Source organism: Hyperolius riggenbachi, chromosome 10, assembly GCF_040937935.1.
Source record: "Hyperolius riggenbachi isolate aHypRig1 chromosome 10, aHypRig1.pri, whole genome shotgun sequence".
In the NCBI taxonomy this organism is placed as follows: Eukaryota; Metazoa; Chordata; class Amphibia; order Anura; family Hyperoliidae; genus Hyperolius; species Hyperolius riggenbachi.
This window is the reverse complement of record NC_090655.1, coordinates 126392291-126419908: the sequence shown is the minus strand read 5'-3', so window position 1 is coordinate 126419908 and position 27618 is coordinate 126392291. Positions and strand designations below refer to the sequence as shown.

The window sequence follows — 27618 nt, the reverse complement described above, 5'->3', positions numbered from 1 at the left end:
TGTCTGAAGCTGGATTGTGACCTGTGAAACGCGTTGTAACGTTAAAGCTTTTAACCACTTCTCTCTATCTAGACGGATATATCCGTCCAGATAGACTTGTGCTGCTCCTGCAGCGTGGTGAGCGCGATCGGGCGCGCTCCCGCTGCCTGCCGCTAGCCCCCTGATCAGTGAATGGGAATATAATTCCCATTCACTGATCTAAGCCCCCCGGAGAAATACCGACGCTTTCTAAGCAGAGAGCGCGGTATCTCTGCCCAGAAAAAAAATGTACAGCCTCCTAATAGTTCCTGCAGCGTGATCGTACGCTCCAGGAACTTTTTTGACTGTGGCCATCTTGTGGCCAAATAGTAAACTGCACCCACATACATTTTTAAAATAAAGAATTACATTATATTACATCTAAAAATAGCTGTTTACCTCCCAAACTAAAATTACCCACATACATTTTTTAATTAAAAAATAAATAAAAAAATTACAATAAAAAAAAAAAAAAACTACATAGTTACTTAAGGGACTAAACTTTTTAAATATACATGTTGAGAGCATCTTATCCATTTATTTTAAATTATAAGCTTGTAAATAGTGATGAACGCAAATTGAAAAAAATGCACCTTTATTTCTAAATAAAATATCGGCGCCATAAATTGTGATAGGGACATAATTTAAAAGGCGTAATAAGCGGGACAAATACGCAAATAAAATACATGGATTTTAATTACGGTAGCATGTATTAATTTTAAACTACAATGGCCAAAAACTGGGAAATGTTTTTTTCATTTCTTTCTTAATCTTCCTGTTAAAATGGATTTAGAAAAAAATAATTCTTAGCAAAATGTACTACCCAAAGAAAGCCTAATTAGTGGCGGAAAAAACAAGATATAGATCAATTAATTGTGACTAGTAGCGATAAAGTTATTGGCGAATGAATGGGAGGTGAACGTTGCTCGGATGTATGAGATTTTCCACGCTGTAGGCTGAAGTGGTTAATAAAGTTACTGTATACTGTGAGTAACATCCCATTGTCCGGTCTTTCTTTCTACGAGGGAGGTGAGTCCACCAACTTCCCCCTTTTTAAACAGTTTTTAATTGATTTTACTCTACTTGGCGCCTCTGTGTTACTGCTTTACAAATTGTCTAGTCCACCCTTGGTGGAGGGGTGAATCCCCATTTCTTCCTGTCTACAGAGAGCGACTTCTTAAACCTGAGCGGGGTCAGGTTTATAATTTTCCCCACCCGCTTATCCAGGGGTTGCCTTTGGGGCGAACCACGTTTGTGAGTATACCCATTAATTTGTTGTACACCTGACTAATTGTCACTGAGATACTACACTATGTTCGGCTCTCGGTTTCCTTTTGTCTCCTTCAAGCTATCACCACTGACTGTTGTTTGTCTGTTTCAGGAAATGTGCTATGATATCTGCTCACTATGGACTCAGCGATGTTTTTGACAACCTAATAATTTCACTTTGCAAGTTCACAACTCTTAATAGTGAGGTAAGGTTTTGAGGGAGCCGTGTCCTAGCCTTTATCTTCTATATCTTTCCTCATACAATTCATATCACCCTTAAGGTGGCCATACACTGGCCCGATTTGCGGCAGTTTCGACAGCAGATTCGATCACTGGGATCGAATCTGCTGCCAATCGTTCGCGCAACACGCACCCGCCGATCCGATTTCCTCCCGAAATCGGATCGGTCCGTCGATCGCGCCGTGCGGGAAATTACCCTCGATCGCCCGCGGGTAGGGAGCGCGTCGCTAGCGGCGGCCGATCCGATCAGGTATACATTACCTGAGGCTGGCTCCCGGGCATCCCGTCCGTCACTGCTCCCGTCATGGCGCCTCCGGCATCCTCGTATAACTTCCGCTGTCATGCCAGTGACAGCGGAAGTACAACTAGAGGGCGCTCTATTTGAACTTCCGCTGTCACTGGTGTGATAGCGTAAGTTCTATGCGGATGCCGGAGCCGGAGGTGCCACATGACGGGGACATCACGCCCGGGAGCCAGCCTCAGGTAATGTATACCGGCGGGGGGAGCGGCGGCAGCACCACCACAACAGATTGTGATCGGTTTCAGGCTGAAATCGATTCACAATCTGTTTGCAGGAAAGGCAGCCATACGATCCCTCTCTGATCAGATTCGATCAGATAGGGATCTGTCAGCTGGTCGATCTGATGGCACATCGACCAGTGTATGGCTGCCTTTAGGCTCCTTACACACAGTGCTGAATCAGTTGCTGAGCGATTAATCTTCAATCGCACTGCAACACTGCCTAAAAGTCGCATTGCACCTTGACTGTGCTGTGAGGTATACAGTACCATTAAAGTATGCCTCCCTTCCAATGTAAAGACACAAGTCGTACTGTTAACACGCTGCATGCAGTGTGTTACTGTGTTGGTACACCCCGCACCTTGATCAATATGATAACCCCATAGGACTGTCATTGCTTCTGCATGGAGATCTGACTTTGTGTAAGGCAACAGCCAAAATGTGAAAGGACCCTTAAGGGGCCCATACACCTAACGATTTTCCCGCCGATATACAGCAGATTCGATCACTGTGATCGAGTCTGCTGTGAAATCGTTGCGCAAACGCTGACTGAATGATTGATTTCCGTCCAAAATAAATCGTTCCCTTCGAACCGTCCGTGCGGATGATTTCGCTTGATCGCTGGCGGGTCGAGAGTGCATCAATAGCGGCAATACATTACCTGATCCTGTCCCGGCAGGAAGTTTAAACAGTAGAGCGCCCTCTACTGCTTAAACTTCCCTGGCAGGAAGTTCAGTGAAGCTGGAGCCGAGCACGGAGAAGGGACAGCGGAGACCAGGGGACATGCGCCAGCCTGAGCAGGTAATGCATGCGGGGGCCCGGGGGGCGGCGGCATCTTCACAGCGTGTGATCGGCTTCATGCTGAAATCTGTTCACAATCTGTTTGCAGTAAAGGCAGCCATCCGATCCCTCTCTGATCGAATCTGATCTATCTGTTGGTCGGATCTGATGGCAAATCGAACAGTGTATGGCTACCTTAAGCCCAATCTACACGATACGATTCTTTGTACGATTCGATTACGATTCTATTTACGATCCGATTAAATCCGACATGTCCGATCGGGATTAGATTCGATTCAATTCGATATGCCATTGTTTTACAATGGCAATTCGAATTGAATTGAATCGAATCCTGATCGGACATAACGGATTTAATTGGATCGTAAATAAAATCGTAATCAAATCGTACAAAGAATCGTATCGTGTAGATTGGGCTTTAATGCTGGGAATACACCAAACAATTTTCTGTTAGATTTACCTGTCAGATAAAGTTCAACATGTTGGAAATGTATCTATCTTACCATCTATCTGCCGAGCAATTAGGCATTGTTCTACTCAGGAGATAAACAGAAGACAATGCACCAGAGATAATGACCAGTCTCTACAGAAAATAATCTAATTATGAATTCTAACAGAAAATCTAACAGAAAATTGCATTACTGATATATTATAGCTTTTCTTTTAGTATCACTTCACCGATACTTTATGCTTTTGACTTCTTTTCAGAGTCCATCTAAATCACCTCCTTATTTTTCAGGCTGTAGAGAATATTCCCACTGTATTTGGGAGTAACCCAAAGGCACATATTGCTGCCAAAACAGTGTTCCACCTCGCTCACCGGCATGGAGACATTCTTCGCGAGGGCTGGAAAAACATAATGGATTCCATGTTACAACTATTCCGAGCTGAGCTGCTGCCGAAGGCAATGGTGGAGGTTAGTGGCTTGTATGGAAGCAGCAAATGTTTTCCTTTCACTAATGTAATATGACAAAATAAGATGACAATAAATGCATGGATTGTGTTTTGTACTGACTGAGGCACCTTTCAGGTTGAAGACTATATTGACCCCAATGGCAAGATATCACTTCAGCGAGAGGAAATCCCTGCTAATCGGTGAGTTTCATATTACATCTTTGAAGTTTTGTTACTAAACAAGATCTGCCTGATGCACAGAATAATAGTAAGCCCAAAGCCATATTTATAAGTGCACTATATGCTGACTTAAATGAAATTGAGCATAATTACGGTGTTTAAATTGACACTGTCTAATACAGATAGATAGAATATTTATATACACACACACTTGTAAAGATACTAACTTCATTACGCAGTATCACAACAAACAAAAAGCATCGAACATAATTAAAGGAACTTTACTGAATGTAATACAATTAATAAAATTGCAGATATTTTTACAATATTCATTCATAAATTATTTAGTCATTGTTTGCTCACTGTAAAATCTTTCTTCATCCTGATTTACATTCTGAAATGTATCACAGGTGGCGACATATTTAGTCCGGTCAGGTGCAGCTCTGCAGAATATTTGTTTGCTCTATGTTCGGAAGCCAGCAGGAATAAGGTCTGGGGACTGAGGTGGCCATTCCAGAATGTTGTACTTGTTCCTCTGCATGAATGCCTTAGTGATTTTGAGCAGTGTTTAGGGTCGTTGTCTTGTTGAAAGATCCAACCCCGGCGCAGCTTCAGCTTTGTCACTGATATCTGTACTTTGTATGGTTCTGATCCAGCTCTGAAACATGACTGAAGAAGAAACCAAAGTTTTGAAAGCTTGCAAAGGAATCTTGTACAGTTAGTCACTAAAGGTATCGCCTTAACAACTTTTGTTGTTATATCTTCGGATCCTAGACATTGGTCTCCAGAATCTGCTGATACTGAGTTGAATCCATGCGTCCCACTACCGACAAGATTCCCAGTCCCTGCATTGGCCACATAGCCCCATAGCATGATGGAACAACCACCTTATTTTACTGTAGGTAGCAGGTGTTTTTCTTGGAATGTTGTTTTTTTTCCTCCATGCATAACGCCCCTTGTTAAGCCCAAATAACTAAATTTTAGTTTCCTGAGTCCACAACACCTTATTCCAAAATGAAGCTGGCTTGTTCAAATGTGCTTTAGCGGCTATGTTTGTACTGTAGGTGGTTACAGCATCTCCTTGTGTAAAGTGCGCCAAATGGTTGAACGATGCACAGTGACTACATCTGCAGCAAGATGATGTTGTAGGTGCTGGTCAGTGGGTTGACTCTGACTATTCTCATCATTCGTCTCTTCTGTTTATCCGAGATTTTTCTTGGTTTGCCACTTTGAGCCTTAAAACTTGAACTGAGCCTGTGGTCTTCCATTTCCTCAATATGTTCCTAACTGTGTAAACAGCTGAAATCTCTGAGGCAGCTTTCTGTATCCTTCCCCTAAACCATGATGGTGAACAATCTGTCTTCAGGTCATTTGAGAGTTGTTTTGCGACCCTATGTTGCTACTCTTTATTAAGAGAGGAGGGAAACTTACTATTGCCCCCCCCCTTAAATACTCTTTCTCATAATTGGATTCACCTGTGTATGTAAGTCAGGGGTCACTGAGCTTACCAAGCCATTTTGAGTTCCATAAATTAGTTCTAAAGGTTTTGGTATCAATAAAATGGCAACGGTGCCCAAATTTATGCATCTGCCTAATTTTATTTAAACAATGATTTCTCATTTTCTGTAAATACAATAAACTTAATTTCACTTCTCAAATATCAATGTGTATGTCTCCTATACAATATATTTAATTGACATTTTTTATCGTAACAACCAACGATTTATACAGGAAAATCACTACGATTAACAAGGTTGCCCAAACTTTTGCATCCCACTGTACATGTAGGGTCCAGGGTCACCTTGAACGCCAGTGAAAATCTGTATCGGAACGCCGCGTTCGTGCAAACGCCGGTAAAAGCCCAGTACAAATGATCCCATTCACTTGAATGGGAGCGTTTAACACCAAGTCCCGAGCGCCGGCGGTAAATGCGGGGCAGACATCCATGTGGTTCAGCCCTAACATCTGGTTTCCTAGAATGTTCTGGGAGGAGAATTCAGCATAATAAACAGCCTAGGGTCAAATCGGGCGTGTGTACAGTCCGTCGTTCAACTGATCAGACTTGGTCTTGAGCGATCCCCCATGACAACAGCAGAAGCTGGAGCGGTGGCTGTGACGCTATACCCATTGAAAAAGGGAATCTTTTCCGAAACGCAGACGTCTGGGTAAAGTTTGAGAGGGTCAACACCTCTCGCTTTGATTATAAACTGTTTAATTGCTCCTGCTTCACGTGTTCAGCACTTGATTCCTCTTAAAAGGGGACAAGGGATCCTCTATGGACTTTTTACTGATCATCACTTTGAAGTGATATTACATGCTTTTTTTGTACCTGTTTTTGAGCTTTTTTTTGCTCATGATTAACTTATATATTTATAGTACCATATCCTATGTGATGTTCAGATAACTTTCTTTGTTGTCTATGGTGTAATATACTGATGTGTTATCAATTGTAATTTTATTCTGACTGGCATTTTGAGTCCAGATCAGTTTTCCTGTAAAACCTTTTTTACATTTCTGAGAAATATATAAACATTCTACTTGCATTCAAAACGCATGGGGTGCATGTCCATTTGTATATATTTGGCTATTTATTTTGACATTGCACCCGGTGAATAAGATCCTGAGCTGAGATTAATATCAATTCTGAGGTGTGCAAAACCTAATGTGTTTTTATATTCCCTGTGACAATGCCCACGTTTCCATAGCTGTGAATATAGTGGAACACATAGGAATTAAATTATGGGAGCCTCCTTTACTAGAATTAAAATATTGTTTGTTTGCATTTTCCTAGTGGGGAGTCTTCTGTCCTGAGCTTTGTCAGCTGGCTGACCCTCAGTGGCACTGAACAGTCCAGTATGAGAGGACCTACTGAGAACCAAGAGTCTAAGAAACTGGCTTTGGAGTGTATAAAGGTTTGTGACACACTGCAATGTATTTTCTTGTTCTTGTGCAAGATTTACAAACCGCACATATACAAAGACTGACTTCCAGGGTCCTTTTGACAGGGACCCTTAGTAGATGCAAGCATATAGTGTATCCAAAAATACATAAAATCCAAGAACAATATCAATCAATTGCCCAGTCTCCATTTCCGACAAGTTTTGGTCTTCCGCCGTCATTAGGAAACACTGGAGACTGAGCTTTAGAGCAGTTATACTGTATAAGCAATTAACTTACGGTTGAAAGAGCGAGGCCACCGTGGGCTCAGTGCACAGAATCTCTGTTGGTCAGAGGCCATCACATGGGGATGGATTTTCTACCATGTGATGGCCTCTGACCAACAGCGAGGTCCACCCCACGTGATGGTTACGACCAATTGCGTAATCGCAACAGCCTCTGGGTGACGTGTGCTTCTCCCAGAGACAATAGCGCCGAACCCAACTGACCGGATTGTGCCCATCAGTTTTACACAATACCGGCAGCCGGGAGATTCCGTGCACTGAGCCCGCAGCGGCCGCGACCTTTCAATCGTAAGTTAATTGCTTATATAATTGCCTTAAAGCTCAGTCTCCAGTGTTCCCTGATGATGGCAGAAGGCCGAAACTGGTCAGACCTGGAGACTGGGCAATTGATTGATGATATTCTTGGATTTTATGTGTATTTGGATACACTATATGCTTTTATCTACTAAGGGTCCCTTTCAAAAGGACCCTGGAAGTAAGCCTTTGTATATGTGCTATTTATGAGACAGAAATAAACTTGCTTGTTCTTATGGATGGAAAAGTGACCTGTTGCTTTATTCTTTGGTGATGGTCACTATGACATACTATCTCTGAACACTGTGGTGTTGCTGCAGATGCCCATTTGAACACCAAGCGCTGTGGATATATGTTCAATTACTCTTGAGACCAATTGTGGATGGGGTTTGTCCTGAGCAGCTGGTGGATCAGATACATAGGATTTGAGGCTGGATCAGCACCTGTATCTACTATAAAAAGTTCATAAAACTTGTTAACAATACATAAATTGACAGTGTGGATAACCCCCACCTTTCACTCTACAGGTTCCACTCTACAGGGCAGCTGTAATCAAAATTTAAAAAGTTTTGGACAAGAACCAGACTGGGGATGGACGTGTGCTAAAGCAGAGAGGACTCTGTAACTCCACAGAGTCTAAAGTATTAGAACGGATGATCTGCAGCACCACAACAGTAGTTTATAGCTCTTTTTATTGTTGAAAAAAACAGAACTAGTCATTTCAGCGACAGACGCTGTTTCGGATGTTATGCCCTTCCTCAAGCTGTGTTATGCTGGGCATACATGGTGCATTTTGTATTATCAATCGAGCCGCTGATGGCTCGATTGATAATATCTGGTGTGTCCGATCACTGCGGCGGATCGATTCTGCGCTTGATCCCCACGGGCGGACAATAGAAAAAAACAAGCGGCAGATGAGCCGCGCCCCCGGGGGGATGAGCGGGAATTGATGCCCGCATGGACGAGCGGGGATGCGCCGGCATCGAGCCAGCGGCTTGATTCCGGCGCATACACGCACAGTGTATGCCCAGCATAAGGCTCTCTCTAACATGTACAAACATCAACTGCTTAAAATACTCTGTGAGAGTGCAAAGACCAATCAGAATGCAGGAGGGATGGAGAGGACCTGATGGGGAACTACACAAAATAATCCAATCCAGTCCCCTAAGTAGAACAGCCCAGCAGAAGGAAAAACCCTACCCCACAATTCAAAATGTCAAAAAACTCACTAATGAGAGGGGCTGTATGAGGCAGGGGACCAGATTGAGAACTACTGTCCTACTGCTGCCAAAAGATGAACCGCCCATAGCACTGCACACCACAAGTCGTGAGCTCTAGGACAGTAGTTCTCCATCTGGTCTGCTGCCTCATACAGCGCCTCTCATACAGGTCCTCTCCATCCCTCCTGCATTCTGATTAGTCTTTGCTCTCTCACGGAGAGTAATTAAGCAGTTGTCGGTGTTTGTACACGATAGAGAGAGCCTTACACAGCTTGAGGAAGGACATAATGTCCTGTGGGGTTTTTTTTAACAATAATAAAAAGAGCTATAAACTACTGACATTGTGCTGCAGAGCCTCCTTTCAAATCAGAACTTAACATACATTTGTCACGTACGAGCTGGGTCCTCATTCTTCAAGCCCCTCTTTGCATCTGTGGGCGTGGCTAATAGTGTAGCATCTGAGTTACTGCAGAGTACTCTATGGAGAGTGTGTGGCGAACTTTGCTTGACAGGTAAGATTAGGATCCAAGCCACGAGTCATGTTTTTGCATTAGGGCTGGTTCAGATGGACGTTTGGAGGCGTTGCGTTCGTTGGCGTCGCGTTTAGCAGCGTTCGTGTGCGTTTGGATGCGGTCGCGGTTTTTCTTCCCCTAGAGGGACATTAGCCGTCGCGGTTAACCTCCCCTGAAAGCTACATGTAGCTTCCAGGGGCTCCTTGAACGCCAGGGAAAATCGGGACCCAAACGCCGCGTTTGTGTAAACGCGCTTGAAAGCTTGGTACAAACGCTCCCATTCACTTGAATGGGAGCGTTTAACACCAAGCCCTGAACGCTGGCTGTAAACGCTCTGCAAACGTCAGTCTGAACCAGCCCTTAAACAAAAGGTATTAACATAGTCGTATGTTTTACTCACAGCCCTGTTAGACACAAGATGTATTTTTGTTTTGTTTTTTCCATAGGAAGAGTCCTTGCTTTACTTCAAGTATTGTATGTATTTTGTTAATATTACTTTATCCCTTTATTTATCTGTTCTGTAGTTGTGTGACCCAGAGAAGCTCATCACAGAGAGCAAATTCCTCCAGCTGGAGTCTTTGCAAGAGTTAATGAAAGTAAGTAGTGCTATGTGAGTGACCCACTGTTGATGGAAAAAATGTCCTAGTTTTTGTTATTTGACATATTGTACTTAAAACTTACTGCTTTATAAATAGTACTAGTTACCAGAGGCGTAGCAATAGGGGTTGCAGAGGTTGCAACCGCATCGGGGCCCTTGGGCCAGAGGGGCCCAGAAGGGCCCTCCCTCAACTGCAGTATTAGCTCTTTATTGGTCCTGTGCTCATAATAATCACTTCTATAGATACTTTGAATAGTGGTAATCATTAACAAACTGCTCCCCATTCTCTTCCGACACTGTAGTTGCCATTGGCAGGTTTTGGTGCGCCGTATCAATTGTTACGTATAGAGTGCTTGGGGGGCCCCAATGTAAAACTTGCATCGGGCCCACATCGTCTTAGCTACGCCACTGCTAGTGACCTTAGCCAGTTTAAAACCGCGCTCTATTCATCGCCACCACATGCCTGCGCGCGCACTCTTCCACCTGGCCGGCCCCCTCGAACGTCCTGCTCCTGTCCCAGGCTGTCCATGCTGCGCACATGCGCTGTAGAAAAAAACACATGGACACGGATGATGCAGGGACACCTGCGGTTTTATTATATAGGATTCATGTTGTTCGAATAATGTGGATTGTGGGTTATAAAAACAAAAAGAGACGAACTGACATTCACAAGTAGTTGGGGAACAAATTGCAAATATATGAAGAGGAAAAACATCAATCCATGTGTATGGGCACATGGAATAATATCAGTAATATGTTTATTGCCTGTATGTATCCAATACAGGTGCGCACCACCTAATTGGTTAAGACTGGCTAAGAAAAAGTATGATTAGTGAAAAACGGTGACTTTTTTTTAAAGGTTCCTGATATGATAGCAGTGGAGCTGTTAAAGGAAAACATTTTCCATGTTTTTCATGGTATGTACCCCATATTCCCATAAAAACAAAAAGTATGTGCAAGTACATGAGGTAGCTGCATGCAAGGTTAATAAAAGGTGGTTCAATCAAGTACTGATGTAAGTTAACCTAATAAATTGTACAGAAATCAGTTGACTAATAGACCAATAAAACCCCTTTAGCTTATACATGTTGTGCTCATACACATGCTAGATCTTAATCTGTATGTATTTTGATACATGAGAGACTTCACAGACACCTGTAGGAAGGCTCTGGGAATAAAGGAACGTTTGTAGGAGTCTTAGTTAGATTTTGGTGCGCTGCAGAGATGCCTATGTTTTCCATACATAGAAATGTGTTTGTTTTATTTAGGCCCTGATCACATAGAAATGTGTTTTGTTTTATTTAGGCTCTGATATCTGTGACTCCAGATGAAGAAACGTATGATGAAGAAGATGCTGCCTTCTGCCTTGAGATGCTGCTCCGGATTGTTCTGGAAAACAGGTGCATGAGAAAGTCATCATTAAAGGATACCTTAGGCCTAAATATAATCGGAAATGGACACCCTGTGTGTGTGGGGAGGAATACTTAGTCTTAGTGCACCCTCCATGGCCCGGTTTCTCCTTCCGATCATCTGTAAATGGCCTCGTTGTAAAGCCCTGGTTGGTGGGGTCGGCTCAGTAAGTCCCTGGGAAGATGTAGCTGGCGCGCGGTCCCCATGTGCCATAGATGGCATACTGCGCATGGGCGGGTGACCGCGTGCGCCGGCTTCGTCTTCCCGTGGGAGTGCGTGCATACTCCCGGAGACTTACTGCGCCTACTCTGCCGACCAGGGCTTAACAACGGGGCAGTTTACAGATGATCGGTAGGAGACACCGGGCCATGGGAGGTGCATTTGTACATTACCTGTCCTATGTTATCCACCGCAGAGTGCCCATCTGTCTTCAGAATCCCCCACAGATTTTTGTAGGTAGCCAGGTCTAGATGCCCCCAGTTTAGGTTGGCTAGGCACAGGTGTCCCCCAGTATAGGCTAGCTAGGTACAAGTGTCCCCCCAGTATAGGCTAGGTAAGTACAGGTGTCACCCAGTATAGGCTAGGTAAGTACAGGTGTCACCCAGTATAGGCAAGGAAAGTACAGGTGTCACCCAGTATAGGCAAGGAAGGTACAGGTGTCTTCCAGTACAGGCTAGCTAGGTACAAGTGTCCCCCAGTGTAAGCTAACTAGGTACAGGTGTCCCCAGTGTAGGCTAGATAGGAACAGAATTTCCCAGTATAGATATCAAGGCACAGACTTCCCCCAGTAAAAATTTGGTAGGTGTAAGGGCTCCATTAAATGTTAGCCAGAAATAGGCTAGTTGGTATAGGTGCCCCCCCCTCCCCCAATCCAGCCACTCTTACTCACCAAGCCTCTATCCAGCAATCGCACAACTCCATCATCGAGGTCATGCGCAGTCCCGATCCTCCCCATAGAAAATACTGGAGCTGTGCGGGGGGGGCTGTGGCGAACGCTGGAACAAGGATTGGTGAGCAAGAGCGCTGGATCGGGGGGGGGGGGGAGGAGGGAGATCGAGGGTGTTTAGGGGGTAACGGGCACCTATACTAGCTAGCCTATTGCTGGCTAACCTTTAATTGAGCCCCTACACCTACAAAACTTATACGAGGGGACACGTGCCTTGTAAAAACTTCTGAGCGGTATGGCAGACAGTGTCAGGCATACCGCTTTTAGCAAAAATTTCTTGTCTGACACAGTGTTGGGCAATACCATTCTGGAGGTTAAATTATACATGGCCACACTACTCCAGATGCACAATGGTGCGTTCAGACGCTGTCTGTTTACATAGGCTATCATTGATTCTGTTGACAACCGCAGCATCTGTGTTGTCCATAAAAATCATGCAGGTTGGGATTTTGCATTCAACTAAGCATACCAGTACGTACAGATTGATTGAAGCTTACGAATGTAAACTGTTCCTATTTTTAGGATCTTGCTGATACGCTGATCTCCTATGCGGGAATCGGAACATTTTTCCTCAAGTGTGAACCTGGCTCTACTGTTTGTTGAATAGTGGGGACAGATTTTTGTTAACCAGAGCTTAAAGAGACTCTGAAGTCTTTTTTTTTTTTTTTTTACCTTACTTTGTCATACAATCCTCTTAAGCATTAACGACCAAGTGGAATCGTCGCATCTACTCAGACTTATTAGTGAGAAATAGCCCTGCAAAGTCCCAGGGCTCACAGGGCTTTACTTCATTGAAGAGGCAGAGCTTTGTGCTGTAGCTCTGCCTCCTCCGCAGTCAATCTCCGCCATTCGCCGCTTCTCCCCGCCCCACTGTCCTGTTTCACTGAGAGGGGTGGGGAGAGGCGGAGATCCGTGGAGATTGATTGTGGAGAGGCAGAGCTACAGCACAATGCTCTACCTCTCCAGGTCAGCATAATTTGCGACCTGCAAAGTCGTGGAACTTTGCAGGTCTAATTCTCACTAATAAATCTCTCATCTGCCGCGGGGATGCCTGATTCCACTTGCCCATTAATGCTGAAGAGGGTTTTAAGGACATAATGAGGTAGAAAAAAGAGACTTCAGAGACTCTTTAAAGCACAAATAAGGAGTACTGCTCAACCTGTATTAGTGAGAATTATCTTCACTCCAAGGACTCTGATGTCCGCTCAGGTTGCCAAGAAAGATTTGAGGGACGTCTGTCTGACCCTCATAAGGGTTCAATTCCTTCCTCAGTTGGGATGGTCAGTGAGATGCAAATGGTTGCAAGTTGGTGCAGGATTATGCAAATGTTTGTAGCTAGTAAATGGACCAAATAAATTCCACCAAGATGCATACATTTGCATACTACATTTGCAAAATCCTACATAAACTCTGAATGATTTGAATCCCACTAACCATCACTATTCCTCAATTCAAAAAATGGTTCCCTTCTCTTTTTTGTCCCTGCAAAAGCCCACTTTCTGTCTTGATAGGAAGGCAAAGCAATAAAAAAAGGTACTAACTTTCCATTTTTTATTTTCCATTTTCCATTTTTTAGACTTTATATTTTTTTTTAAGTTACACATTATGATTGTTATTGATTTGTAAAGCGCCAACATATTCCGTGGTGCTGTGCAAAGTAAAAAACAAACATGGGGTACAAAATAATACAGACAATGGTATGCACCAATATGTGAAATACAGATTTGGTACAAAATACAGAATTGGTAATTACAGTGACAAAATTAATATGAATAAATGTGTAACAAATTTTAAGACACAAAAGGGTAAGAGAGCCCTGCCCTTGCAAGCTTACAATTTAAAGACATATTAACTTAAATATCTGGGGCATTCAGTAGAATTGTATTATTATTATTTTGTATTTATATAGCTTCAACATCATCTGCAGCGCTTTACATAATCTGTATAGTCTTGTCTCTAACTGTCCCTCAGGAGCTCACAATCTAATACCTACCGTACATCTATGTCCATTGTAATTTAGGACAACTTAAGGTGCGTACACACATGCGACTATAGTCGTTTGAAACGATCGTTCCCCGATCGTTTCAAACGACGATCGTTTAAAAAAAAGCAGCCAACGACTAGCAAGTCTAACGACGGACGAGCTAGATCGTTAAAAACGAGCGACCTAGCTTAGCAGATTTTTTCCAATGACGATCGTTTGCAAAAGTAGTACATCGTTGAAAACGGTCGTTCATACTAGACTTGACATGCGCATTTCACTATTTCTCCATGGAACTTATCATTTTTATGCGCAGGCGCAATAGTTGCTTTTACGTGATGTAACGTTCATTCTAACGATCTGATCGTTACACACCTTTTAAAACTAACTTTACTTAGGTCGTTCTTTCATCAATTAAAAGTTTGTTCGTCATTGACAACGAAGGATCGTTGTCGCATGTGTGTACGTAGCATTAGGGGGCTTATCTGGATGTTTTTGGGATGTGGGAGGAAACGAGGGTGCCCAGAGGAAACCCATAAAGACACATGGAGAACATACAAACTCCAAGATAGTGCCCTGGCTGTGATTCAAACCAGTACCCAGTGCTGCTAGGTGGGAGTGCTATACTCCACGCCACTGTGTGTGTGTGGGGGTGAGGGGGGGGGGGCTGGGGGTTGTGAGAGACTGATGTATGGTTAATAAGTAAACATTACGATAGTTCTTTAATACTATTCTGATTTTTTTTTTCTTTCATCCTATAGAGACCGTGTTGGCTGTGTGTGGCAAGTTGTCCGTGATCACCTCTACCACCTCTGTGCACATGCTGTAGAGTTCTGTTTCCTCGTTGAGCGCGCTGTGGTTGGACTGCTGCGACTGGCTATTCGGCTTCTGCGTCGTGAGGATATCAGTTCTCAGGTGTATAGGCGCTCCGTATGCCTGAATAATGCAATGCCTATCTAATCACTTGTTTATTGTGGAAGTTGAGATCAAGGAGATCAAAAGTTTAAAGGAAAGGTTCAGGGAGGGTGGGTAAAAAATAAAAATCAAATTCCACTTACCTGGGGCTTCCTCCAGCCCGTGGCAGGCAAGAGGCGCCCTCGCCGCCGCTCCGCAGGCTCCCGGTGGCCGACCCGACCTGGCCAGGCCGGCTGCCAGGTCGGGCTCTTCTGCGCTCCAAGGCCCGGAACTTCTGCGTCCCACGCCGGCGCTCTGACGTCATCGGACGTCCTCCGGGCTCTACTGCGCATGCGGGAGCCTGCGGAGCGGCGGCGAGGGCACCTCCTGCCTGCCCACGGGCTGGAGGAAGCCCCAGGTAAGTGGAATTTGATTTTTATTTTTTACCCACTCTCCCTGAACCTTCCCTTTAAGGAATAGAAAATTAGTAGCAAAGAAAAGTCTCAAATTATATTTTCGGTTATATAGCTTTTTTAATAACATTGCATCATTCTGATACAGTTGCGGTTTTAAAACCACACTCTGGCTTTTAAACTATAAAACAAAGCAGAAATAATGACCCTTTGGATTTTCCTGTAGTAAAACCTTATTTCAAGCTGTCTCTCTCTGTCCCTTTGCTGATTGAGGCTGGGTGCACACTTAGCAGTGCGGGAAAGGTCACGTTTTCTGTCATTTGCGCTTGTGCATTTTTGTTGTGTTTTACATGCGTTTTCTTCCCATACATGCATTTTTTGTGCATTTGGTGTGTTTTTCATGTGTTTTTCATGTGTTTTTATATGCGTTTTATGCAAATCACTAGAATAGTCAACAGGAAGCGGAAATACATCAGAAAACATAGTTTTGTTTACAAAAACGCATATAAAAACGCAATACAGTGCGTCACCATTGACTTTAATTATGTGCGTTTTTATGCATTTTTGAAAACTATGCAACAAAACCAGAGGTTTAAAAACTCTTATTAAAAAACGCATATGTACTTTCATGTGTCCCACTTACTTAACATTATAGGTGGTAACGCTGCATTTTATGCAACGCTAGCATTTCTGCTTAAAAAACTAAATCTACTACCTGGGGCTTTCTCCAGCCCCTGGCAGCCACCATGTTTAGCTTTCAGGGACATCAAAGGGATGATTTGAATATTCAGCAGTGATGCATTGTGGGGCACCTCATATATTCACTGCAACCTGAATAATCGCAAATACCTTCTGTTTTAAGAAGGCACATTTCTGTTTTGCCTACCTTTTTAGTAAGAGGGATTTTTGGTTCTTTTTAGCCCCATACACACTCCTAAGAGTTCCGGGTCACCATGAGCTTGCATGGCAATCTGTAACTCAGAGCTTTAAAGCTGAGTACACACGATGCGTTTTTTCAGTCGATTCTCTGTCTGATCGCTTTGCGGATCGATTTTCGTTTTGATTCCGTAATCTTTTCTTGTCCATTTCCATTCACTTCTATGAGATATCGATCAGAAAAACCATTGAAAATAAGGTCGGACATTATCTCTCGAACCATCTATGTAACACAAAATTGTATGGTGTGTATCTAGCATTACACAGTGAAAGGAGGAGCTATCATAACTCAGATCAGATCTTTCATTTGTTGAACCAGCATGGCATGTTGAAGTCGGTGGGTATGGGTTTTCTCCCTCTCACCAGGAACATACTGACAAGTTAATTGGTTTTAACCAAAATTGGCCTTATGTTGGGAATACACCATGAGTTTTTTTCAGCAGATAGATGGCTCGATAGATAATTTCTGACCATGGGCGTAGGGCCTGCGGTCGCAGGGGTTGCCGTGGTGACCGGGCCCGCCTCCTAAAGAGGCGGGGGAGGGGCCCGGGGGCCTGGACCCCCCAGGTGTTGAAATCCCTGCAGCGCACTGCGGGGACTGGCTCCCGGAGGCAGAGCAGGGCTACGGCAAGATGGCTGCCGAAGCCCTGCACTAGAGACTATTTGTGTCTCCAGTACAGGCCTTCGGGCGCCATCTTCCTGTAGCCCTGCACTCTGCCTGTCAGCGAGGGAGAAACTGGCTGCTCCGCTGCAGGATCATCGCTGGAGGAGCTGCACGAGGGAGGCTGGTTGCACGTCGGGGAGCTCACGTCAGAGGCTGGCCAGGTGAGTGAATTTTTTTTTATTTGAACAGGTTTATTTTCAGGTGACTGCCCCCACATAACGATTATTTTCTGGTGACTGCCCCCACATAACGATTATTTTCTGGTGACTGCCCCCACATAACGATTATTTTCTGGTGACTGCCCCCACATAACGATTATTTTCTGGTGACTGCCCCCATATTGCGTTTATATTCTGGTGAATGCCCTCACATTGCGTTTATTTTCTGGTGAATTCCCCCACATTGCGTTTATTTTCTGGTGAATGCTGCGCACATAACTATTATTTTCTGGTGACTGCTCCCCACATGACTATTATTTTCTGGTGACTGCTCCCCATATTGCGATTATTTTCTGGTGAATGTTCCCACATTGCGATTATTTTCTGGTGGATGCTCCCACATTGCAATTATTTTCTGGTGACTGCTGTGCACATAACGATTTTCTGGTGAATGCTGCGCACATAACGAATTTTTTCTGGTGACTGCTGTGCACATAACGATTTTCCTTCAGACTGGCATCTTGCTACTAATTGCCCTATTTCCTCTTGGTGCTGCGTATGTTTGCGAATTGAACGTGGCAGCCATGCTGCTGGAAAGCGGAATTGATATAGCCATGCCATGCACAGCTATGGGGATTTGGATATGTGTGTGCTTCGGGTGTTGCGGGGGGGGGGGGGGGGGGCTGTTGTTGCCGGGAAGGGGGGGGCGCCCACATCCAGATTCCGCATCGGGGCCCAGAGGTTTCTAGCTACGCCACTGTTTCTGACTAGTCCGATTTGATTCCGATTGTTTTTCTGATTGATTTTCTCTTAAAAGTGAATGGAAATCTATAAATAAAAAAAATAAAAATTCGGAAAAACAATCGAAAAATCGATCGGAAAGTAAATCTGCCCAAAAAACTCATTGTGCATTCCCAGCATTAGACTGTAGAATGGACATAAAACTATGATTAAAGTAGAGAAGTGTGAACTGCTCTGGGGTTCATTTAGTGACTTTACTATGTATTCTGCAAAGTGCTGTAGAAAATGTTAGTGCTATATAAATGTACAATAATGATAATTGTCTATGGAACTGTCAGTGCAGTGCACAGCACCTCGCAATGTCATAATTTAAATAGTAATATTTAAAGAATTGACTGTCCTAGCCTCTTTATAGTTTATTTAGCCCTTCCATTAGGTTATGTCCTTAACCTAATGACTGGTTTGCTCTAATGGCTTTGTCCTTTTCAATGTACCTGCTTTCCCTTCAAGCGCTTGCCATATTTGGACAATACTGGAAATCTGTTATAAGCCTAAACGTAAAGCCATATCTGCTATTGAAGACTTTGGTTATGAGTCCTATGGCTGAGATTTGTTAAACTGCTTTTACTTCTAACTGTAGAACCGCTTTCAAATTCTGCTCATCATTTCTGCAGGTTCTCCTTTCACTTCGTATTCTGCTAATGATGAAGCCAACTGTCCTATCCCGCGTGAGCCGTCAGATTGCTTTTGGCCTTCATGAGCTGCTGAAGACCAATGCCGCCAACATCCACTCCAGCAATGACTGGTACACTCTGTTCTGCCTGCTGGAGTGCATTGGAGCGGGAGTGAAGCCTCCACCCGCACTGCAGACGACGGCCAGGAGCGATAATGACACAGGTACATGGAGGATGTGCACTTATGAAATCCTATCCTGCTCAAGAGATAAGCAGCTGTTTTGTGCCGCATCTGATATCCGCAAAGGACAGACGAGGAAAACAAATCTCCCGCTTAAGTCCATTAGTAAAATTAAATGGGAGCATCTGCTCTGCATATTTACAGCCTGCTATGTGAACACTTTTTTTTTTTAATATCCTAGATACGGATTTGACTGCAAGCTTACAGGTGTAACACAAGATGTATATTAATTACCGCTTCTAAAAAAAAAATATATTCCTGAAGCGATGTAATGTCTATCTGGCTGTTTGTCTGAGGCCATTTACCTTTAGAGGCAGAGGTCCAGACGAAACGGTTTTTAATCGGCAGTAATGTGTTCCATGCGTTAAGCATCTCCTCTAGTAAGGAATGCTGTGCTTTAAATGGTAAGCTTTATGGGGAAATTGTAAATGTTGCTTGACTTGCATAGCACAATGTGATTATCATTGTGACATATCATAATATAAACATGCAGTTTAGCTTGAGAGGGCTAGTAGATAAACACAACCTTGTGGATTACTAATCCCCCAAGCAGGGGTTCATCCCAGAGGATTGATAAGCGCTGTTTTGTTGTTTTTGTTGTTGTTGTTTTTTGCCTGATCTGACCACAAATGGTTCATTCAGGTGACAAGCCCCTAAATAACTGTCTATTAGTAATCCACAGTATAATAATAATGATGATGATTTCTAAGCCGTTTGCTGTATGTGTGTTCATTTGCCCCGGACACACCCCCTCTTGCCCTGCCCCACTGTAATTTGCTGCGGCGCTGATTGGATCATGTGTCACCATGGTAAGTGCAATGTCCAGAGAGATGTCACGTGCGCTCCTGCCCCCCACAGTGCAGCTGCCCCACCAGCTAGTATGTAAATAATACTTAAAAAAAACTACGAGCAGCATGGAGCAAGTGACATCTGGAATCTCCGTAGCTATAGGATACTTCTTAAAGTACCAGTTTTAAAAATGATTTGCATTTCAAATTCTAGAGATCTACAGAAAATCTTGATGAGAAAACAATCTGTTTTTTTTATGTAATTGGTAATGTTGGATGCTGTTTTTAAAAGATGAACAGGTTGATCCATGTGTTGAAAATCAGGCAAAATTTCTCTTTTAGATAGTGGTAAAGAATTGAATAGTTATGAGCTTTCTTGAAGACAGTAAGTTTTGAATTAGCAACAGCTGTCATTAAAGTGGTTTGAAAGTCAACATTGCTTCTCTGCGCTAAAAGACTAATTACGGCATAAAATGGAGCACAACAGCGTTCAAACAGTTACACACAGAACTTTCTACTTCAGTGGGAAGCTTACCAACCTATGCCGAGAAAGTGATTTTGTTTGTATCTTTATCAGCCACAATAAACATTCCTAGCAGTGCCTTATCTCTGCTGCATGCTTTAAGCCCCATTTCACTACTAATCAACATCGTAGTTACCTAGTGATTTGCGATTTTGCATTGCTCTATTCTGCAATTATTTTGACGATTCTACAATTCACTGGAATAAGAATCGCAAACCGCAAGCCCCAGGAAAATGATATATGAAGCACGTTTGCGATTGTCTGAAATTGCAAATGTGCAGCAATCACCGCAGTGTGAGTAATCCTACACCAGCAACAATTACTGTTGGTTGTTACCTTTTTAGCACATCCCCCCTCCTAACCACCATTTTGGGGTGAGGAATGTATTTGAGGCTTTCTACATTTTGTCAGGTGGAGGAAAATCACTTTGGAATTGGGCCATACGACAAAGGGTTTTGCTGAATTTTTTTTATACCACATTGGTTATGTAGCTGTCATGTTTTGCACTCGGGTATATATAATGTTGTTAGGCCATTATCCAGGCTGGTTACTGCTCTCTGTGTTTTTGCCTGTAATATTTTACTGTTTTTCTTCATTGTTAGGTGCACAGTCAGACAGCGAGTTGTCCTCATACCACTCAGCTGATGTCAGCCTGGACCGTGGCTACACTTCTGATTCTGAGGTCTACACAGATCATAACAAGCAAACTAAGATTCATCGATCTGTCACCGATGTGGATATGGTGAACAGTGGATGGCTGGTGGTGAGGAATCCTCTCCTTTTCTTTAGCCAAAGAATCATTAAAGGACCACTATCACTAAAATCTTAAAATTTTAAATATATCTAAACACATACAAACAAGAAGTATGTTTCTTCCAGAGTGAAATGAGCCATAGATTACTTTTCTCCTATGTTGCTGTCACTTACAGTAAATAATAGAAATCTGACATTACCGGTTTTGGGCTAGTCCATCTCTTCATAGGGGGTTCTCAGCATGGCCTTAATTCATTAAAAAGACACTCCCTGAAAAAGATTTATACAAACATGCTGGCCAGCCTCCCTGCTTGCTGCACACTGTTTTGGCAGTTGGCTCGAGCAACTGCCATTCACGAAGGACTTTTGAAATGAAAGAAAACCCAGAGAACCCCTCCATGCAGAGATGGGTTAGTCCAAAACCTGTCGGTTCTGTCAGATTTCTACTACTTACTGTAAGTGACAGCAACATAGGAGAAAAGTAATTTTACTCGGGAAGAAGCGTACTTCTTATATGTATAGGTTTATATATCTTTTACATTTTATCATTTTTGGGATAGTGGTCCTTTAAACAATGCCTTGTTTTCATGAGAATTATGAAGTTAGTAGTACAGAGATTTTTGGGCTATGCCAGATGTAGTAATTTCCATTTGCCATGAACAAAACCTAATCTCCTATATATGGAAAATCCATTAAAATAAAAAACAAAAGTTGCACTGCGCTTCATACTGACCTCAGTCTTTAGTTGGCTGCTAAAGGTTCTCTAAATAGTTTATTTTTTTTGTGTGCAAATTATATCATTTAATTGGTTTGTAATTTTGTGATAAGGTGCACCATTTACGGTAATGGTGTATCCGGACAGTATTCACAGCGCATCACTTTTTCCACATGTTCTGTTACAGCCTTATTTGAAAATGGATTCGATTCAATGTTTTAGAATTCTGCATACAACACCCCATAATGACAACGGGAAAAAAGTTGACTCAAGGTTTTGGCAAATTTATTAAAAATATAAAAAATTGATAAAGCACATGCACATAGTATTCATAGCCTTTGCCATTGAGCTCAGGTGCTTTCTGTTCCCCCAATCCCCCTTGACATGTTTCTGCAGCCTAATTGGAGTCCACCTATGGTAATTTCAGTTGTTTGAACATGATTTGGAAACGCACCTGTCATGTCAGAGCAAAAACCAAGCATGGAGTCAAAGGAATTGTCCTATGCTGATCTACCTTGGGGGAATAATATGCAAACCAGGTGCTATGCAATGTATGCGAATTATCATGTAAAACAGACACTGCACTCAGGAGAGAGTGTGTGGCAGTCATCCTATATGTCTTTTCCCATCACTTGCAGACACTATTTATTTTACTGTATATTTTGGTGTATAAGACTACTTTTTAACACTTGAAAATCTTCTGAAAAGTCAGGGGGTGTCTTATATGCCGGGTGTCATTGATGCCGGGTGATACGTCCTATCCTGTTACCGCCTCTCAGATCTCGCTGCTGAGGACTGTAGTGAAGTGGCCGCAGGCGCACATTTGCAAGATCTGAGAGGCAGGTAAATGGGATACAAGGGTGGGCCAGAAGGGTGAAAGAGGCGTGTTTTATGGGTACAGCACAATCTATTCTTCCATACCGCTCTGATAAAAAGGTAGACAAGGAGAGCTGACCAATCCACTTAGGGAGAGAGGGAGAGTTGACCAATCGAACCAATCACCTATATACTGTTATATACTGGGTGCCACATACAGTACAGCACCAGTATCTGTTCATACATAGCACCAGTATATGATTATTTAAAATTTGTATTTGGTGTGCGCTGGAAGAGGGATAGTCTTGTACGGAGAGTATACCCCAAACTCTATATTTTAACTGGAAAAGTTGGGGGTCGTCTTATACGCTGGAATATACGGGTATTTACTTATTGTATTTATAAAGCGCCAACATATTCCTCAGCGCTGACACTAGTGTGAATCCCCACTTGAAGGGAGTTTGAAGCATATTTTACAATAAAAAAAAGATACTTACCTAAGGAGAGGGAAGGCTCTGGGTCCTAAAGAGCCTTCCCATACTCCTCCTGGGTCCCGCGCTCACCTGCAGGCTCCCCGTTAGCAGTGCACGACCAAATTGGTCGCAAACTGCTCTCTTCGGTTTTGGGGAGACTTCAGTAGAAGACGGGCCGCTCCGTACTGCGCACTGGTAAATTGTTCCTCCACTGGTAACCTTTTTTTATCTCAGCCAGGCATTGGTATATCAATTGCATAGTAACCCCAGTCCTTTTGGGACAGTTGTGACATTAGCAGATTACATAGGTGTGGCAGACATTTACACATACGAGATTCCACGAAGACGATTGCTAATTCAGCAGCACAATGTTTAAGTGGACAAGTATGGTACTGGGGCTAATTTATAGAATGTAAACTGCGAAGGTGTGGTTGGGAATCCTTTTTTTTTTTTTTTTTTCCCCCTTACCCTTCAAGAAGGTTTGCATTTATCTGAATGACTTTTGCCATAAATTTGCGAGTACATTCTAGTACAAGATATCTTGAAACAGTTCACAGTTCTTTGCAAGATATGTGGTGTACTTTACAACCCACAAATCATGACAGTGTAATCATTGCACTAGTTCTCCTCTAAATGTTAAGTGTAAGCTTTATATTGTTTTTTTTCTCTACACAGGTTGGGAAGGATGATGTGGACTCCACTAAAGTGTCTGCAGCGATGAACAAACCAGTTGCCAGCACTCCAGTGAATCAGTACAGCTTAATCATTGGTCTGGATTTTGGCCCCCATGATACAAAATCTCTGATGAAGAGTGTGGAATCTCTGTCTTTTATTGTCCGGGATGCTGCACATGTTACACCAGAAAACTTTGAGCTGTGTGTGAAGACGATTCGTGTCTTTGTAGAGGCGAGTCTTAACGGAGGTGTGTGTAAGTGTTGCTAGGACTTTCTTTGACTGTAATTGTATAAGATGCTTGTGCATTATTTCACATATTGGCTGTTTGCTTGCCTAATGTGACTGTATGGGGAAACTCTGCTGTTTTTATACATGTCATTTAGGTGATTCCATCTTTGGTTTGGGTGGTTCAGATAAAGATGACTGTGTAATTGCATGCCTATGATGTGACATCTTTTGTTGGCTTGGTATTTAAACTTGTCTGCTGCAAGCTAAAGGTCAGCAGTGAGTTAGAATAATAATGTTAAATGAAATTCTTATGAACTGCAAATGATTTTCATGTGCCTGAAAAAGAGCCTGCTAAGTGACACGCTCTGGTGTGTAATATCGTTGTCCATTTCTTTTTAGATACAGTGACTGAAAATTTAAAAAACAAATTAAAAAAGGATCCTCTTTGTACATCTTTAGTGCAAATAATGCGTTGGGAAAAGTCCAACTATTTCACTAAAGCTCACGTGCACACACATTGAAACCCTTTTGCCCCTGCCCATGGCATGAAGTGGTTAATGTAGAGTCTCTCCTCAGACTTTCCTGGTAACAGGTTCGATTAAGAAACTCTGCCCAGTGCAATTCATTGGTGGGTGTCGGGTTATATGACAGAATCCTAGCTCCCCTGACATGCAAGCCATCATATACAATCTTCATTTTAAATCTGTAATTCTCAGGCAGCCACTTCACTGCCCCCCCCCCCCACCACCACCACTCAGGTGCAGCCGAGCATCACACAGCATAAGCACGCAATTTGTCAGGCCCCATGAGAACTCTCAATGTAGTATACAAGAAGCGGATGGAGATTGGGCAGCAACCTGTATAGCACAAAGAAAATAGATGGCAAATGTGGGCAGTGCTATGTGAGGAAGGAGGCAACACATGTGGCAGTCTGTGTGTTTTGTTTATGGGGTGGGTGTTTATTGGATACTTTTTATATTAAAATATTTAAAACAAAATTGATGCAAATAGTTATTAGGGACTGGGCAGGTAGGATAAATACAGTGGTTTGCAAAAGTATTCGACCCCCTTGAAGTTTTCCACATTTTGTCATATTACTGCCACAAGCATGAATCAATTTTATTGGAATTCCACGTGATGGACCAATACAAAGTGGTGTACACGTGAGAAGTGGAATGAAAATCATACATGATTCCAAACATTTTTTACAAATCAATAACTGCTAAGTGGGGTGTGCGTAATTATTCAGCCCCCTTTGGTCTGATTGCAGTCAGTTGCCCATAGACATTGCCTGATGAGTGCTAATGACTAAGTAGAGTGCACCTGTGTGTAATCTAATGTCAGTACAAATACAGCTGCTCTGTGACGGCCTCAGAGGTTGTCTAAAAGAATATTGGGAGCAACAACACCATGAAGTCCAAAGAACACACAAGACAGGTCAGGGATAAAGTTATTGAAAAATGTAAAGCAGGCTTAGGCTACAAGAAGATTTCCAAAGCCTTGAACATCCCATTGAGCACTGTTCAAGCTATCATTCAGAAATGGAAGGAGTATGGCACAACTGTAAACCTACCAAGACAAGGCCGTCCACCTAAACTCACAAGCCGAACAAGGAGAGCGCTGATCAGAAATGCAGTCAAGAGGCCCATGGTGACTCTGGACGAGCTGCAGAGATCTACAGCTCATGTGGGGGAATCTGTTCATAGGACAACGATTAGTCGTGCGCACTGCACAATGTTGGCCTTTATGGAAGAGTGGCAAGAAGAAAGCCATTGTTAACAGAAAAGCATAAGAAGTCCCGTTTGCAGTTTGCCACAAGCTATGTGGGGGACACAGCAAACGTGGAAGAAGGTGCTCTGGTCAGATGAGACTAAAATGGAACTTTTTGGCCAAAATGCAAAACGCTATGTGTGGCGGAAAACTAACACTGCACATCACTCTGAACACACAATCCCCACTGTCAAATATATTGGTGGCAGCATCATCATGCTCTGGGGTGCTTTTTCTTCAGCAGGGACAGGGAAGCTGGTCAGAGTTGATGGGAAGATGGATGGAGCCAAATACAGGGCAATCTTGGAAGTAAACCTCTTGGAGTCTGCAAAAGACTTGAGACTGGGGCAGAGGTTCACCTTCCAGCAGGACAATGACCCTAAACATAAAGCTAGGGCAACAATGGAATGGTTTAAAACAAAACATATCCATGTGTTAGAATGGTCCAGTTAAAGTCCAGATATAAATCCAATCGAGAATCTGTGGCAAGATCTGAAGACTGCTGTTCACAAACTCTTTCCATCTAATCTGACTGAGCTGGAGCTGTTTTTCAAACAAGAATGGGCAAGGATTTCAGTCTCTAGAATGTGCAAAGCTGGTAGAGACATACCCTAAAAGAGTGGCAGCTGTAATTGCAGCAAAAAGTTGTTCTACAAAGTATTGACTCAGGGGGCTGAATAATTACCCACACCCCACTTTACAGTTATTTTTTAAATGTTTGGAATCTTGTATGATTTTCGTTCCACTCCTCACGTGTACACCACTTTGTATTGGTCTTTCACGTGGAATTCCAATAAAATTGATTCATGTTTGTGGCAGTAATATGACAAAATGTGGAAAACTTCAAGGGGGCCGAATACTTTTGCAAACCACTGTAGCTTTTAGGGCAGGTTTACAAAAAAAATTATGGAATCCCAGAAGAAACAGGGCACCTTCTGTATGCCAAAAGTGGGCATGGTAATACAAGTTTGTGGGAGGGGCCATATAATGTATGTGATTCTGGCAGGTGTGTTACTAGAAGCCAATGGCTCCCCCAGCACAACTTTGGACAAAATTATAATCGAAACAGCCATATGAGATGTATTAAAATACAGTTTATGTAATATTTTACAATTGTAGTATCCCAGATCATAAGGCAGCAGGTAACACCTCCAAAACAACATAGCTAGGCAGTGTCCCTTTAAAGAAAGTGTGCATAACATTTAGGCCCCCTTTATTCCCCCAAACAACATGATTAGACCAAGTGATCCTCCAAACAGCATACGGTAAATTCCCAACCGCTGTGCCGCGGCACACTAGTGTGCCGCGGCATGTTGCCTGGTGTGCCGTGCGTTCCTACTGTATGTAGAACGCAGGAGGGGGAAAGCAGCGCTAGAAGGAGAGGCAGTGGAGGCAGCGGTGGGGAGGGGGGAAATATCCCCCCCCTCCCTCACCTGGGACCCCTCCTTCTGCCTCTCTCCCCCTCCATTTATGGGTGGCAAGTGCGGGGTCGGCGGCGGGGAGGCACACGGAGAATTACTCACCACTTCCGCGTTCCAAGCGCCGGCAGCGTCATGTCGTCAGATCTCCGCCTTCAATGCCGCCCACTGTGCTTCCGCTAATCAGGAAGCACAGTGGGCGGCATTGAAGGCGGAGATCTGACGACATGACGCTGCCGGCGCTTGGAACGCAGAAGTGGTAAGTCTGCGCATGTCTCCCCGCCGCCGAGCCGCCCCGCACTTGCCACCGATAAATGGAGGGGGAGAGAGGCAGAAGGAGGGGTCCCAGGTGAGGGAGGGGGGGGATATTTCCCCCCTCCCCACCGCTGCCTCCACTGCCCCTCCTTCTAGCGCTGCTTCCCCCCTCCTGGGCATCTATACTGGGGGCAACTGTACTAGCTATACTGGGGGCAACTAAACTAGTTATACTGGGGGCAACTGAACTAGCTATACTGGGGGCAATTAAACTAGCTATACTGGGGGCAATTAAACTAGCTACACTGGGGGCAACTAAACTAGCTACACTGGGGGCAATTAAACTAGCTATACTGGGGGCAATTAAACTAGCTATACTGGGGGCAACTAAACTAGCTACACTGGGGGCAACTAAACTAGCT

General features: G+C 43.4%; 1 protein-coding gene across 10 annotated transcripts in view; it reads left to right on the top strand.

The window, feature by feature from the left end:
* GBF1 (golgi brefeldin A resistant guanine nucleotide exchange factor 1) overlaps positions 1-27618 on the top strand; it is a 303641-nt gene that overhangs the window by 242102 nt on the left and 33921 nt on the right. For 6 of the 10 annotated variants that reach the window (XM_068257939.1, XM_068257938.1, XM_068257937.1 and 3 more), the window contains 10 exons: positions 1400-1493; positions 3584-3760; positions 3875-3939; positions 6710-6830; positions 9651-9722; positions 11030-11124; positions 14823-14976; positions 18542-18764; positions 20696-20856; positions 23526-23778. In XM_068257939.1, coding sequence (XP_068114040.1) covers positions 1400-1493; positions 3584-3760; positions 3875-3939; positions 6710-6830; positions 9651-9722; positions 11030-11124; positions 14823-14976; positions 18542-18764; positions 20696-20856; positions 23526-23778 — 1415 coding nt within the window. The remainder of the gene's footprint in view (positions 1-1399; positions 1494-3583; positions 3761-3874; positions 3940-6709; positions 6831-9650; positions 9723-11029; positions 11125-14822; positions 14977-18541; positions 18765-20695; positions 20857-23525; positions 23779-27618) is intronic. The other 4 variants (XM_068257941.1, XM_068257940.1, XM_068257936.1 and 1 more) reach the window with 1 other exon arrangement.